Source organism: Cynocephalus volans, chromosome 3 (genome assembly GCF_027409185.1).
Source record: "Cynocephalus volans isolate mCynVol1 chromosome 3, mCynVol1.pri, whole genome shotgun sequence".
Classification (NCBI taxonomy): domain Eukaryota; kingdom Metazoa; phylum Chordata; class Mammalia; order Dermoptera; family Cynocephalidae; genus Cynocephalus; species Cynocephalus volans.
Window position 1 is genome coordinate 115,714,908 of NC_084462.1, and position 15,583 is coordinate 115,730,490.

Consider the following 15,583-nt stretch of genomic DNA (forward strand, 5'->3'; position numbering starts at 1 on the left):
TTCTGAGAAGGGTTTATAATACGAGTGCAACATTAAAAAAATTCATTGGAATGCACCTCACTAAAAGATTAAAGAGAAAAACCATACGATTATCATATAATTATAGATGCAGGGAAAACATTTGACACATTTAAACATATATAATTTTGAACTAACAATTTAGGAATAGAATAATGTTAAATTGATAAAATGAAAAATTGGAATATCCTTATTTATAAAGAGTATCTTCGAGGTTCCAATCAAGATGGCGGAGTAGATGGCTCATAGCATCACTCTCTCCCGTAAATCAACCAATTTGCAGCTATTGAAAAGCAACAACAGGAGGGCCGAGAGCCGCGCCAGAACAGGTGGGAGCCACATGCTGCAGGACCCCCAGCCCAGGCCACTGCCCACTGCCCAGAGAGGCCTGAGAGCTGCCAGGCCCACACACCCCAAGGCAGCTGTGCTGGAATAGGCAGGTGCTGTGGGACCCCCAGCACAGGTCAGTCCCTGCTGTCCAGAGAGGCCCAAGAACCACCAGGCCCACATGCCTTGAACCAGCTGTGCCAGAACAGGCAGGTGCCGCAGGACCCCCAGCCCAGGTTAGTCCCCGCTGCCCAGAATTGGCAGTCCCTTTCAGGATCCAGGCCAGACATCAGGATGGAATAAGTGGACCATAATACCCCCTGCCACTGTGACTAAACACCAAAGGAAAGATACCAGAAATATGAAAAATCAAGAAAGTACATCACCACCAAAGGAAAATAACTCTCAAGCTCTAGATCCTATAGAACAGGAAGTCTTTGAAATGACTGACAAGGAATTTCGAGAAACAATTCTAAGGAAACTAAATGAAATACAAGAAAACTCAGTTAGACAACACAATAAAGTGAGAAAAAATATACAGGACCTGAAAGAAGAAATGTACAAAGAAATCAGTGCCCTGAAAAAGAACGTAGCACAGCTTGTGGAGCTGAAGGACTCATTCAATGAAATAAAAAACACAACAGAGAGTCTAATCAGCAGGCTAGAACAAGCAGAAGAGAGAATTTCTGACCTTGAAGATAGGCTGTTTGAATTAACACAGGAGGACCAGAAAAAAGAAAGAAGACTTTAAAATATTGAAGAAAATCTAAGATAACACACAACCTTAAGTGCTCAAATATCTGAATAATAGGTATTCCAGAAGGGGTGGAAAAAGGAAATGGCATTGAAAACATGTTCAACGAAATAATAGCAGAAAACTTCCCAGGTATAGGGAAACTCACAGATCTTGAGATTCAGGAGACCCAAATCTCCCCAGTCATATTCAACACAAAAAGGTCCTCTCCACGACATGTTATAGCCAAACTAGCAAAACTCAAAGACCGAGAATCTTAAAAGCTGAAAGAGAGAAGTGGCAAGTCACCTATAAGGGAGCCCCAGTAAGACTAACATCAGGCTTTTTATCAGAAACCCTAAAAGCCAGAAAAGAATGGGATGACATATTTAAAATATTAAAGGACGAAACTTGCCAGCCAAGAATGCTTTACCCAGCAAGGCTGTCCTTCCTGAATGAAGGATAAATAGTATATTTCTCAGACAAAATCTGCAGGAGTTCACTACCACACGATCAACCTTACAAGAAATTCTCAAGGGAGTACTGGCTTTGATACTTGAAAAGCAACCATCACTGCCATGAATACTCAAGAAAGAACAAAACCTACCAGTAAAACGAAAATGCTAACAATAAAGAGAAAAAATAGTTTATCTACCACACCAAGAAACCAACAAACACAGAAGACAAACAAAATCAGAAAAAAAGAAACAAAAAATACTTAAGACATCTAAACAAAAATCAGTAAAGTGCTGGGAGTAAACCAACACCTTTTACTAATAACTAAATGTAAAAGAATTAAATTCCCCACTCAAAAGACCCAGACTTACTGGATTAAAAAGATGGACCCAACAATATGCTACCTTCAAGAGACTCACCTCACCTGTAAAGACACACATAGACTAAGAGTGAAAGGATGGAAAAAGATATACCATGCAAATAGAAATGAAAAACAAGCTGGAGTACCTATTCTTATATAAGATAAAATAGACTTTAAAGCAAAAACATTAAAAGAGATAAAGAAGGCCACTATATAATGATAAAAAGGTCTATCCATCAAGAAGACATAACAATCATAAATATGTACACACCCAGTTTTGGAGCAGCCAGATTTATAAAGCAAAGACTGTTAGATCTAAAGAATGAGAAAGACACTAACACCATAATAGCAGGAGACCGACACCCCACTCTCAACATTGGATGGGGCATCTAGGCAAGAAATCAATAGAGAAACACAAGATCTAAACAACACTTTAGACCAAATGGACTTGGCAGATATCTACAGAACAGTCCATCCAACAACCTCAGAATATTCCTTCTTTTCATCAGCTCATTGAACATTCTCCAGGATAGACCACACGTTGGGTCACAAAGCAAGTCACAACAAATTCAAAAAAATTGTAATTATTCCATGTATTTTTTCCAATCACAATGGATTAAAATTAGAAATCAGTAACAAATGAAACTCTGGAAGCTATGTAAACACATGGAAATTAAACAACATTCTACTTTATGACATATGGGTCCAAGAAGAAATTAAACAGGAAATCAAAAAATTTCTTGAAACTAATGAAAATAATGACATGTCATACCAAAACCTGTGGGATACTGCAAAAGCAGTACTAAGGAGGAAATTTATCGCATTAAATGCTTACTTCAGAAGAATGGAAAGATGGCAAATAAACAACCTAACACTTCACCTTAAATAACTAGAAAAACAAGAACAATCCAAACCGAAAGTTAGTAGACAAAAGGAAATAATTAAGGTCAGAGCAGAACTAAATGAAATAGAAACCCAAAAAATGATACAAAAAATCAATGGAACAAAAAGTTGGTTTTTTGAAAAGATAAATAAGTGACAAACACTTAGCAAGGCTAACTAAGAAAAGAAGAGAGAAGACCCAAATAACAAAAATTAGAAATGAAAAAGGTGATATTACAACTGGTCCCTCAGAAATACATGGAATCATTAGAGACTACTATAAACCACTATATGCCAACAAATTTGAAGATCTGGAGAAAATGGATAAATTTCTGGACACATACAAACTACCTGAACTGAGCCAGGAAGATACTGAAAATCTGAACAGACCAATAAAAATAAAAGATTGAAGCTGTTATCAGAAGGCTCCCAACAAAGAAAAGCCCAGGACCAGATGGGTTCACTGCAGAATTCTACCAAACATTCAAAGAGGAATTGATACCAATTCTCTACAGACTGTTCCAAAAGATTGAAACAGAGGCCGTTTTCCCAAACTCATTCTATGAGGCAAACATCATCCTGATACCAAAACCAGACAAAGATACATCAAACACAGAAAACTACTGGCCAATATCTTTGATGAATATAGATGCAAAAATCCTGAATGAAATACTAGCTAACAGAATACAGGAAAACAAGCACAAAATTATATACCATGATCAAGTGGTATTCATCCCAGGGATGCAAGGCTGGTTCAACATATGCAAACCAATAAACTTGATACACCAATCACATCAATAAAAGCAAAGACAAAAACCATATGATCATCTCTATAGATGCTGAAAAAGCATTTGACAAAATTCAACATTCATACTAAAGACTATAAGTTAGGTGTAGATGGAAAATATCTCAATATGATTAAAGCCATATATGATAAGCCCACTGCCAATATCATCCTGAATGGGGAAAAGCTGAAAGCTTCTCCATTAAGAACAGGAACTAGACAAGGATGCCTACTCTCACCACTTGTATTCAACATAGTATTGGAAGTACTAGCCAGAGCAATCAGAGAAGAGAAGGAAATAAAGGGCATCCAAATTGGAAAACTTCGATGAAGTTAAACTGTCCTTGTTTGCAGATGATTTGATCCTATATATTGAACAGCCCAAAGCCTCTACAAAATACTCTTAAGAGTTGACAAATGATTTCAGCAAAATAGCAGGATACAAAATCAACACACAAAAATCAATAGCATTTCTATACTCCAACAGTGAATATGCTGAAAAAGAAATCAAGAAAGCTAGCCCATTTACAATAGCCACCAAGAAAAATAAAATACTTATGAAAAACTTAACCAAGGATGTGAAAAAATCTCTACAAAGACAATTACAAACCACTGTTGAGAGAAATTAAAGAGGACACAAGAAGACAGAAAGATATCCCATTCTCCTGGATTGGAAGAATCAACATTGTGAAAACATCCATACTACCTAAAGTGAAATACAAATTCAGTGTGATCCCCATCAAAATTCCAATGACATTTTTCTCTGAAATGGAAAAACCTGGATAGTTTTCCATTTATATGGAATAACAAAAGATCAAACGAGCAAAAAAAATAAAGTTGGAGGCATAACATTACCTGACTTTAAACTATATTACAAAGCTATAATAACCAAAACAGCATGGTACTGGCATAAAAACAGACACACGGATCAGTGGAACAGAATACAGAACTCAGAAATCAACCCATACACCTACAGCCATCTTATCTTTGACAAAGGCACCAAGTCTACACACTCGGTAGGAGACTGCTTCTTCAGCAGATGGTGCTGGGAAAACTCGATATTCATATGTAGGAGAATGAAACTAGACCCATATCTCTCACCATATACCAAAATAAACACAAAATGGATTAAAGTATTAAATATACGTCCTAAAACAATAAAACTCCTTAAAACGGATTAAAGTGTTAAATATACATCCCAAAACAATAAAACTCCTTAAAGAAAATGTAGGGGAAACACTCTAGGAAATAGGAGTGGGTACAAACTTCATGAATATGACCCCGAAAGCACAGGCAACTAAAGGAAAAATAAACAAATGGGATTATATCAATCTAAAAAGCTTCTGCACAGCAAAAGAAACAACAGAGTGAAAAGACAACAAGGTAGGAGAATATATTTGCGAAATATATATCTGACAAGGGATTAATATCCGGAATATACAAGGAACTAAAACAACTTTACAAGAAAAAAACAAGCAACCCAATTAAAAAATGGGCAAAAGAGCTAAGTAGGCATTTCTCTAAGGAAGATATACAAATGGCCAACAGACATATGAAAAAGTGCTCAACATCACTCAGCATCCGGGAAATGCAAATCAAAACCACACTGAGATACCATCTAACCCCAGTTAGGATGGCTAACATTCAAAAGACTGAGAATGATAAGTGCTGGAGAGGTTGCAGAGAAAAAGGAACTCTCATACACTGTTGATGGGACTGCAAAATAGTGCAGCCTTTATGGAAAATGGTTAGAAGGTTCCTCAATTACAGATCTACATAACCCAGCTGTTCCACTGCTGGGACTATACCCAGAGGAATGGAAATCATCATGCCGAATGGATACCTGTACTCTAATGTTTTTGCAGCCCTATTTACAATAGCCACAAGTTGGAATCAGCCCAAATGTCCATCATCAGATAAGTGGATAAGGGAACTGTGGTATATCTACACAATGGAATTCTACTCTGCTATGAAAAAGAATGAAATACAACCATTCACAACAACATAGATAGACTTAGAGAAAATTATATTAAGTGAAACAAGTCAAGCACAGAAAGAGAAATACCACATGTTCTCACTTATTTGTGGGAGCTAAAAATAAATAAATAAATAAACATAAACAAACAAAGGGTGTGGGAGGAAGAAGACAACAATCAGGACCATTCCTCGAACTTGTTAAGACAAGTGAACAGGTGTAGTGGGGTAGGGGGAGGGCAGAAAGGGGGAAAGGAACGGGTAAAGGGTCATGAAAATCAACTACAATGTATATTGAGAAGTTAAAGTTACAAAAATATAAAGTATCTCCTAATAAACATTCAGCAAACATTATCTCTAATGGTAAGATGTTATAGGCATTCCCCTTAAGGCTAAGACAAGCTAGGATACACAGAATTAACTCTTTCAACAATATGCTGGAGGTCCTTAGCCAAGCATCAAGACTAAATAAATAAGTGAATGTTATTAAGAATTGGAAGAACTAAAAACATTTTCATTTGTAGTCAATGTGTTTGTCTACATAAAACATTCCAAGAAATTCTTCTATAAAGGGCTCATAAAGGTTACTGGTTACAAGAGGTAAGAAAGGGATGCTAGCAGTGATGTGTGCTAGTGAAGAGAAATGTTAAAGACAGAAATTGCTAATTAGAAGATGGATTGTACAAAAAGTTAACAATTTAGGAGGTTACAATACAAGGAGAAACAAAAATAATTTTTAAGTAGCCGTAGAAGAGTGAGAAGTATTATAAGTATGTGTTCTAAGATCTTTGTATTGTTCAGAAGAAGGTAAATACACTGATGTACTCTAGATTTCAAAAATGGCTATTAGAATCTTGAGGGAGGAGTAACTTAAAAATAAGGATTAGTATAACTATTAAAATAGGATGAATTAAATTTTAAAAATTAATAAATATAAAAATTGGCAAGGAGGAGTTTAAAAAGCATTTTTGAAAGGCAGTAATAAGGTGATAGAAATAGTTTTCTAATTTAATAATAAGTTACAGTAAGTAAAAATGACTCAAAAAAGCAAGTTACAGAAAAATTAATATACAGTATGATACCATTTATAGAAAGTTCTAACACAAGCAGAGCAATACTAGCTATTACCTAGAGGTACGTATATAGTGCAACTCAAAGGACTATAGTAGGAATTTCAAGATAGTTAAATAACAATTTCAAATAGTAGATTCTTTGGAGAGGGAGAGAAGGGAAAGTGATGAGTAGGTAGGATTTACCTAAGCGAATAGAATATTTTTCTTTAAAAAATCTGAGCAAACATGACAAAAAGTTAATATCTTTTGAAATTGTGTGATAGGTTGTGGTTTTCTGTTTTATTTCCTGGTTTTTTATGTAAGCTCGAAATATTCATAAAAGGCATATTTAAGTTTGGCTGAAATTTGCTTCAAAGATAAGCAAAAGGTGAAGGTTAAAAGCTAGAAAGAAAGTCAAAAGTTGTACTGTGGAGAGCCTAAAGCCATGTTAAGGACTTTGGACTCTGTTTCATAGACAGGGTGTATATTAATTTCCTATGGCTGCCATAAACAATTATCACAAACTGAGTGGCTTAAAACAGTAGAAATGTATTCCCTCATAGTTTTGGAGGCCAGAAATCCAAAATCAGGGTGTCAGCAGGGCTTCACTTTTTCTGGGAATGTAAAGGGAGAATTCATTATTTACCTCTTTCCAGCCTTTGGTGGCTCCAGGCATTGCTTGGTTTGTGGTTGCAAAACTCCCATCTCTGACTCTCTGTCACTTGGCCTTTTCCTCTGTGTATGTGTGTGTGTCCCTCTTTTAAAGACACTTGTAATTGGGTTTAGAGCCAGCCAAATAATCTAGGTGGGATGATCTCATCTAAAGATCCTTGACATAATTGCATTTGCAGACTCTTTTTCCAAATAAGGTCACATTCACAGGTTCTAGGGTATTAATAGGATGTGGGCATATCTTTTGGGGGGCCACCATTCAACTTAGCTCAGAAATGGACTTGGAGATTTACACACTTGGTACACAGTTCCACTGCAGGTGGTGTGTAATAGGGTGGTAGCAGGAGTATGTGGAGAAATGAGCAGATAAAAGGGATTTCATAAAAGGAAATTCCTTAGACTTGGTAATTAGGAATGGGAGAGGGAAGAGTTAAGGATGACTTTCAGATTAATCTATACCAATCTGATGGATAATAGAGCCATTTACTGTCATTCAAGGTTAAGATTTTGCTAGTGAGATGATTTACTTTCTTTGGACTTCATAAGTTTGGGTGCTTGGAATCATCCACATGGTACCCAGTAGTCTGATGGATATATTTCTGGGCTAGAGATAACATATTTTGTAGTGATCAGCATACACCTGCTAAATGAAGCCATGGGAGAAGGTAGGATTGTCCAATCTCTATAAAGGGAGAAGAGAAGATGGCCTTGTACAGATTCATGAGGGGCAAACAGCAACATTTAAGGCAACTTAAAGAAAGAAAGAACCTATGAGAGAGACTGAAAAGAACTGGCCAGAGAAATGGGAGGAGACTGGTGCCATAGAAGATCATTCATGAACTTGGGACAGTTTTTCCTGAGATGTGGATAGTAATGAAGGAAAAGTAAATAGGAAATTAAGAACTGGAGACAGTGTATGTAAATAAATCTTTCAAGTAGGTTGTCTAGGAAGGATAACAGAGATGGGATTGCGTGAAGTGGGTTTTTTTTTCCTTATTCTAAGATGGGAAGGATAAGCATGTGTCTTAATTTGTCTTGTGCTGCTATATCAGGAGACTGGAGACTATGTAATTTATAGAGAGCAGAAATTTATTTTGTCACAGTTCTGGAGACTGGGGGTCCAAAATTAAGGCACCAGCATGTTTGATGTCTGGTGAGGGCTGCTCTCTGCTTCCAAGATGATGCCTTGATGCTGCATCCTCCAGAGGGGACGAATTCTGTGTCCTCACATGGCAAAAGGCAGAAGAACAAAAAGGGACAAATCCCCTTGTGAAAGCCCTTTTAAAAGGGCACCTTATCCCATTTGTGAGGGAAGAGCACTCATGACTCTATTACTGCTCAAAGGCCATGTCTGCCCAATACTGTTGCTTTGGGGATTAAGTTTCAACATGAATTTTTGGAAGGTACAAAAACATTCATGTTTACATTCTCTCAAGAAAGAATCAATGGAAAGGGGAGATAAATCAGTGTAGCAGAGTATCTGATGAGGTGGATAGGGAATTCAGAAAATCAGTCTGATAAACAAAGAACAGAGTTATCATTTTTGCCTGAGTGAGGATGTGCATTTTAAAATACTGATTTGTTATTTCTATTTCTTTTGTTAATTATACATTCATTTTTTTACTCATCTTTTCCTATTGGATTATTGATCTTTTAGAAAAATTATGTTTTTGTATATTAGAGAAATTCTTTTTTTTTGTCATGTATATTAAAATATTTTCCCACTGTTTTATCTTTGTTAATTTTCTTTAAAGCAATATATGTTTTAAATTTTTATGTTGTTGAGATTTACCACTTTTTTCTTTGTACTTTAATCTCTAGGAAACTTTATTTTTATAATAACTAGCATTGAAGTTTTAAATACTTCAGTTGTTTACTTTCCTCTTAATAAAAAATTAACAATTTAAAACTATAAAGCCAAACAATTTAAGCATATAAAATATTCATTTCATATTAATGAATCTCCTTGTTATAGATTTGAAAGTATTATATATAGTATGTCCATGTTTTCTTTTTTTCTCATATCTTAATATATATGGTAGTTTTTTGTGGGGAGTATTGGTGTTTTGTTTTGTTTTTTAAATCATTAGCTGCTTTGAAAAATGCTGGATAAATTAACTAGAAATGTTAATTCCCTTATGTAATACGAAACACACATGTATGTTGCCTCATTATTTTCCTCTCTTAAGTTTTAAGCAGGGTCTGAAAACACTTGGTGTTTTGGAGAAAATTCAGACTTACCCAGAAGCATTTTGTAGCATCCTCTGTCATAAACCTGAGAATCTTTCTGCAAAAATCCTTAGTGATCTTTTTACAGTACATACGCTACCTGACGTACAAGCTTTGGGGTTTTGGAACAGTTACTTACAGTCTATTGAGGGTATGTGGATATTTTATTTTTATTTGTCTCAGAGTGCTTGTTTCAACCTATTTATTTCTTTGAGTTCTACCTTTTATATTAAAAATAGTAAGACTTTCATGCCAAACTCTGTATTTACAAAGGAAATTTATTTCAAAACAAATTTATATGATTCAGTTAAACGTGGTGAGAAAAAATGACAGAGTAAATTTATGTTTTGCAATTTGTTTTCCTCTAGATAGTTGTCGTGAACGACACTTTCCTAGAAAACTTAGAGCAGTCTTAAAGCTGTTTATCTACTTTATCTTTTCAATTTGAAGTTAAGTTGAATTATTCTTCATCCACTGGTTAGGGCTATGACAATATTTATCATTGAGCATTAGCAATGTAAAATCATTTCTGTTATTAGAGTGGAGAAAAATTTTAGTGGAAATTTCATTTAGCTAGGGTTTTGTTTGTTTTTTCACCATTTAATTTTTCTCTCTGCACTTGTTGAAATAGTTTATCAAATAGTGATGATCTAGAAGTGGTCAAATACACAATCAGTAGTTGGAGAAAATGATTTTGAGTTCTACTTTGAGATTCATTTACTGACTGTACTTTTTGCCTCTTACTACACTTGACTCAATAATTTAGTTTGCCCAAGGTGAATGTGGAAACCTTATGCCTTTCAATATTCCCAGTCTAGTTGGGGGAAGAGTCTGTGATGATAGCAATATATAACATGCATTTATTTTTCTTTCTTCTCTTTTATTGGTTAACTTTCTAGATGGTAAATCTGCAACAACAATGGAAGACATTCTTCTTTTTGCAACTGGTTGCAGTTCCATTCCTCCTGCTGGATTTAAACCCACTCCTTCAATTGAATGCCTGCATATGGATTTTCCTGTTGGAAACAAGTGTAAAAACTGTTTAGCACTTCCTATCACCAGTACATACAAAGAGTTTGAAGAAAATATGGATTTCACCATAAAAAACACTCTAAGACTAGAGAAGGAAGAAAATTCTCACTACATTGTACATTAAAATGTTTCTTTGAACAAAGAGATGCTTCTTTAAAAGCTGCTACTGATAACCTCTTGTTTCAGAAATATGTTCATCATCACTTCTGAACAGATTTGTTAGCTGCTTAGCCCAATAAAATTTATGAGAACATAAAGTAAATGTTTGGCCATTTAAGCTAAAAAAAATTTTTTTTGTTAAGGCTTACTAGTCAAAATTGGTGATATTTTTCAATTTTCTTAACATGCTTCATAAACTGCAATATAAATACTTTTAGAATGGTTGTACAGACTTTATTTGGGTATAGTAGCATGGTATATATAAGAAAAAAACTTTCTTGCTATTTTTATAAATTAGGGTTATATATAGGATGCCACAGTTTTTCTTGTTATATGCAATTTTCAAATTATTCCTTATTTAAAGCTTTAAAAAGAAAAGATAATTGGTTAAATCCTGTTATATGAATCAGAGGCATATATTCTCAGGTATGTGTTATATACATGCTTTTCTGGGATGGCACTAAATTAGTTTAAAATGTTATTAGATTATTGATTTATATTAAAGTGATCCACACTAATTAGATTATACCTAGTGAGAAGTATTATATAAAAAGCAGAATTGCACAAATATTCTGGAATCTATGGACATTCCATAGGTTACAAACACTTCTGAGGTGGATAAAACGTAGTTGAGAAAATACCTAAGAAAGTGTGTTTTCTTTAAAACCTTGGCTTTAATCATAGGGTTGGTTTTTTGGAGTTTTTTGTGTGTTTTTTTCTGTATCCTCTGTGTAGTATTCAGCATGCGTGATCCATAATCATTTCAGGTATATGAATGATATCTGTGGATTGCCATGCTGTAGGTTTGGCCATTTGAAAGTTATTTATTATCAAGATGGTTATATGATAGGTAAGCTGGCACCATAGCATTATACAGTTATCTTTTTTGCTCTTGAATGATATCTTTTATTATATAAGTAATGTATAAAGTAAAAAAGAAATACAAATAGAATGAAAAACCCATTCTAATCTCACTCTATAGAAATAAATACTGTTTCTATGAATGCTTCGTTTTCTTTATTTTTTAAACTTTATTAATGCATCTAAAGGTGAAAGAATACCTAAAAGTGACAAGAAATCATGTAATACCAATTTGAAGATATATAGTCCCCATAGTCATATCCCCATGATTGTACTCCTTCAAAAGAAAAATTGGAAGAATCTAATGTCACTAATCTATTATCAGATATGAGACAAAGCCCCAGTTTTCCACTAAAGTAAATCAGTATGGGAGGTAAAATATTCTAATCACATTTTTCTTAATACACAAAACAGGTATCAGCTATTGTCATATTCTCATCCTCCCAAAGAAGCATTCTTAATTTGTTGATATTTTTAAAGAAAAATAACAGGACTAACTTGATACAGGTAATATATCTCTTAATACCAAAGGTAAACTAAAACATAATCCTAGTGTAATTTTCTTTGTTACCTCATATCTTTTTCAAGTTTACTTACAGACCTAGCAAATTAAAGTTTTACTTTAACTTGAAGAATTTGAGAACATTAAGGCATTTCTTTGTCTTGTGTCGTATTCTGTTGGATTATCAAATGTAATTTGGACTGGTTATCAAAAAAGTTTGAATATCTAATACAAACTTTGGACTCACCAGGCAGCTTTTATTCCAAATGTGTTGGTAAATTGGATATTTTGTTTTTTAACCTACCAATTTTTTCATAAAATTTAAAAAGTCATTAAGCCAGTGCAAACTAAAAAACCTAATTAAAGCTATTTTCTGGGTTGTAGTTTTAAATATTCCCCCTAGAGTGGTAATTAAATCTAATATAACACACACACTTTGTCAGGGTGGGCAGTGGGATGTACTTGGGTTAGCTACAATTAAAAACAGTATTTCAATTTCTCATCTCACTTATTTTATGTTTAGACAGGGCCTTGGTGATAAGGTGGTGTAAATTATAACTTAGGATATTTATGTTTTAAAGCAGAAATAACTCATAAATAAGATGTTTTCTGGTTTGAAGGATGTTCCATTAGTATGATTTTTAGATTAATCTATATAGACAAGACATATCAGAGAAACCTGTAGGTTATTTATTTTCTGCAGTGTTAATGTGTCAGATAGTTGAAATTGTAATTGTTTGTTTTCTATTCATTTTGTAGCCAATGGACAATTCATTGAATTTTAAAAAGGAATTATACTATAAACCTTTATAAATGTATATAAGTACTTCCTAAATATTTAATTGTCTACATGCCAAGCTTGCTTTTTCTTGCTGTCAATATTGAGGAAAACCATAAATTGACCTGTAATACATCTACTGTTAATAGTTTTGGTTAGTTTTATATTCATTGTTTTTAAACTGTTTAGTGTGAGAACTTATCTTAAGAGCTTTTATACAAATCTCTACTATTCTTGTACTTAGTCATTTTAGTATTTAAGGTAAAGATTCTTTAAAATATCTCATCAGAAACTAGCTTATGATTTTATGCTTTGTAATATTTAGTTTCTATATTATGAAGAAGCAGTTTTTTGTTTGCATTAGGTAAAAAGACTTCATTTGAATACCAGCATGAGAATTTACTTTAGCTTCTATTTTATGAATTTATAAGGTTTTCCCCTAATTTTGTACTCAATGCGAAATGCTAAATAAAGGGCAGTGTAATGGGTAAGTTTACTCAATGATCTTGCCTTTCGCCTTCAGTCATTATAAGAAAATAATCAGAACAAGATTCTATTTATAAATATGTAATTCTTTTATATAGTGATGGTCACATACTTCACTGTTACTTCTACAGTGAGCTATTAAGCTAGTTTTTGTGCTTCAAATAATGCACTACAAAGCATGAGAACATATTTAATAATGAATTACTTGAATGTATATTACACATAGTTTAGGAAATTTTGGACTGCCTTGAAGAGACCCAATCTTCAAGATCTGATTTTGCCTGTTATCTTTTCCAATTTCCAAACAATACCTACTGTATGGCAGTTACTATACTAGGTGATAGTTTATATGTCAGTCTGTTTCCCCACCACCACCCCTTTTAAAAGACTGCCCGATATAAACAAAAAGCATGACATTTATAATGAAGTTTTCTAAATAAATGTATTTATGCCATGAAATGTGAAGTGCTAATAACTAAGTGACTTCTTGGGATTTAACAAGATGAAAAATTCTGACAAAACTGAATAAGAAACAAGATCCATTACTCTCCATGTTTGAGAGATCCTGTAAGCAACTGTTGGCTCACATGCAGGAATCTGTAGAAATGAGGTGTTCTGTGTTAAAACTACTTATTACCTTATGTAAAATAGCTTGCCAGAATAAATTAAGCCAACAATCTGGATAGATAAATGACTTCTGAAGCCATAGATAATTTTTATTCTTTTTATTCTAATAATACAAAATATATTACTCAGTCTCAGCCTTGCAAGGACTATTTGACTACTGCTACTGTTCTTTTGTGGGGTATATTTTTCTATAAAATTATTGTCTGCACTCTGCATTCATTGGTCAGGAGAGTTGTTTTATATGTATATGCTGTACCTAAATATTAAAATTGTCTTCGTATTTTATATGCAATGACTCATACAGTCTTGGGAAGAAGTCTATGATGGAGCTGAAATGGTTAAATGACAGATTTGTGTTTGAAAGTGGAGTACCCAAATGAATAAGATTGGCTCTCATGGAGCCTGTAGAGTGAAGTAGAACTTCCCATAAGGAAAGAACTGTCATTTCTGTTTTATTAGAACACACCTAGATCTTTTGGAGATTCTTTTAAAATATTAGTAATAGCACTGAAGAAACCACAGGTAAATATTCCACTTAATTTCTTAATGGATATGCCAATTAGCTATAAGAATGAGAGATCATGTAATTCTTAATGGTAAGGAATGTAGGTTCAATGCTAGGATGTTTCCTAATGGTATTAAAAATAAGATAACCTGGTTTAAATTTCATAAAAATGCTTTTATTTGTGAAATAGAGAAGCTAGTGGTTTATTATAGAAGTAATATTGCTTTTTATATAGTTGTTAGGACAACTTATATAATTCTGAAAGTTGTTTTGAAGCAAAAAGTATGATTTTCAGAATTTGGTGGAGCTTCAGAATTAATATGTAACAGCTAATGAAATGTCATCAGTGAACTCTATTGAACATGGGAGAAATAAGTTGTCATTACATATCCATTTTTGACTTTCAATTAAATTTATGGATTAAATGAGAAATCAATGGCTTTCAGTGGACTTTGAAACACCAGCACTGCTTTCTGACTCTCCCCCAAAGTAACGTTTTGTGATTCTGCAATTACTACAAGGAAGGAGGAAAAGCCGATTTGCCACTTTGCACCTTTCCGGCTCCTGTGTCCATGCAGGCAAAACACCAAAAAGCTAGACCATTTTGCCTAGAAATGATAATGAGAAATCTGCCAGGTTAGGGTAGATTTCCAAAGCTTTCTGTTTTTCCAGAAAAGGGAGCAAAAGTGAGACTTTTGCTGCACTGGGAAAACCGGAGACAGCTAGCATCTACGTGCTGACTTTCTTTCAGTAAGTTCATTTAAGTCCAGTGATCCTTACATCCCAACAGTTTTATTATCGCTTAAGTGCTCTACAAACGACCAAGGTAACAGTTAAGTACTAGGTTCTTAGCACTACACGACTCTCCTACCCTAACAGCTCAGTTTAAAGTAGCTACCATTTGAGAGTGTGTGGCGCGATTAGATAGGATAAAAATTTCTGCTATTCAGCAGCTAAAAAATAAAACACCACTAGCCACTCAGATATTAACTGAGTCCCCGAGTCTTCTCGAGCAGAGGGCTTGGGAGTATTGCCCTAGAGGAGGCGGGGTCGCCCCCAGGCTTTCCCTTGGCTCCGCCCCTCCGGGCTTTGCTTCCGGGGCGATAGGGGCAGCCACGTCATCTTCCGGCTTCGCTCGCCAGCCG

At 34.4% G+C, this 15,583-nt stretch overlaps 1 protein-coding gene across 3 annotated transcripts in view; it reads left to right on the forward strand.

The window, feature by feature from the left end:
• G2E3 (G2/M-phase specific E3 ubiquitin protein ligase) overlaps positions 1–10,998 on the forward strand; it is a 53,834-nt gene extending 42,836 nt beyond the window's left edge. For all 3 annotated transcript variants that reach the window (XM_063090534.1, XM_063090536.1, XM_063090537.1), the window contains 2 exons: positions 9,449–9,639; positions 10,388–10,998. In XM_063090534.1, coding sequence (XP_062946604.1) covers positions 9,449–9,639; positions 10,388–10,644 — 448 coding nt within the window. In that variant the 3' untranslated portion in view covers positions 10,645–10,998. The remainder of the gene's footprint in view (positions 1–9,448; positions 9,640–10,387) is intronic.
• The last annotated feature ends 4,585 nt before the right edge of the window (positions 10,999–15,583 follow it).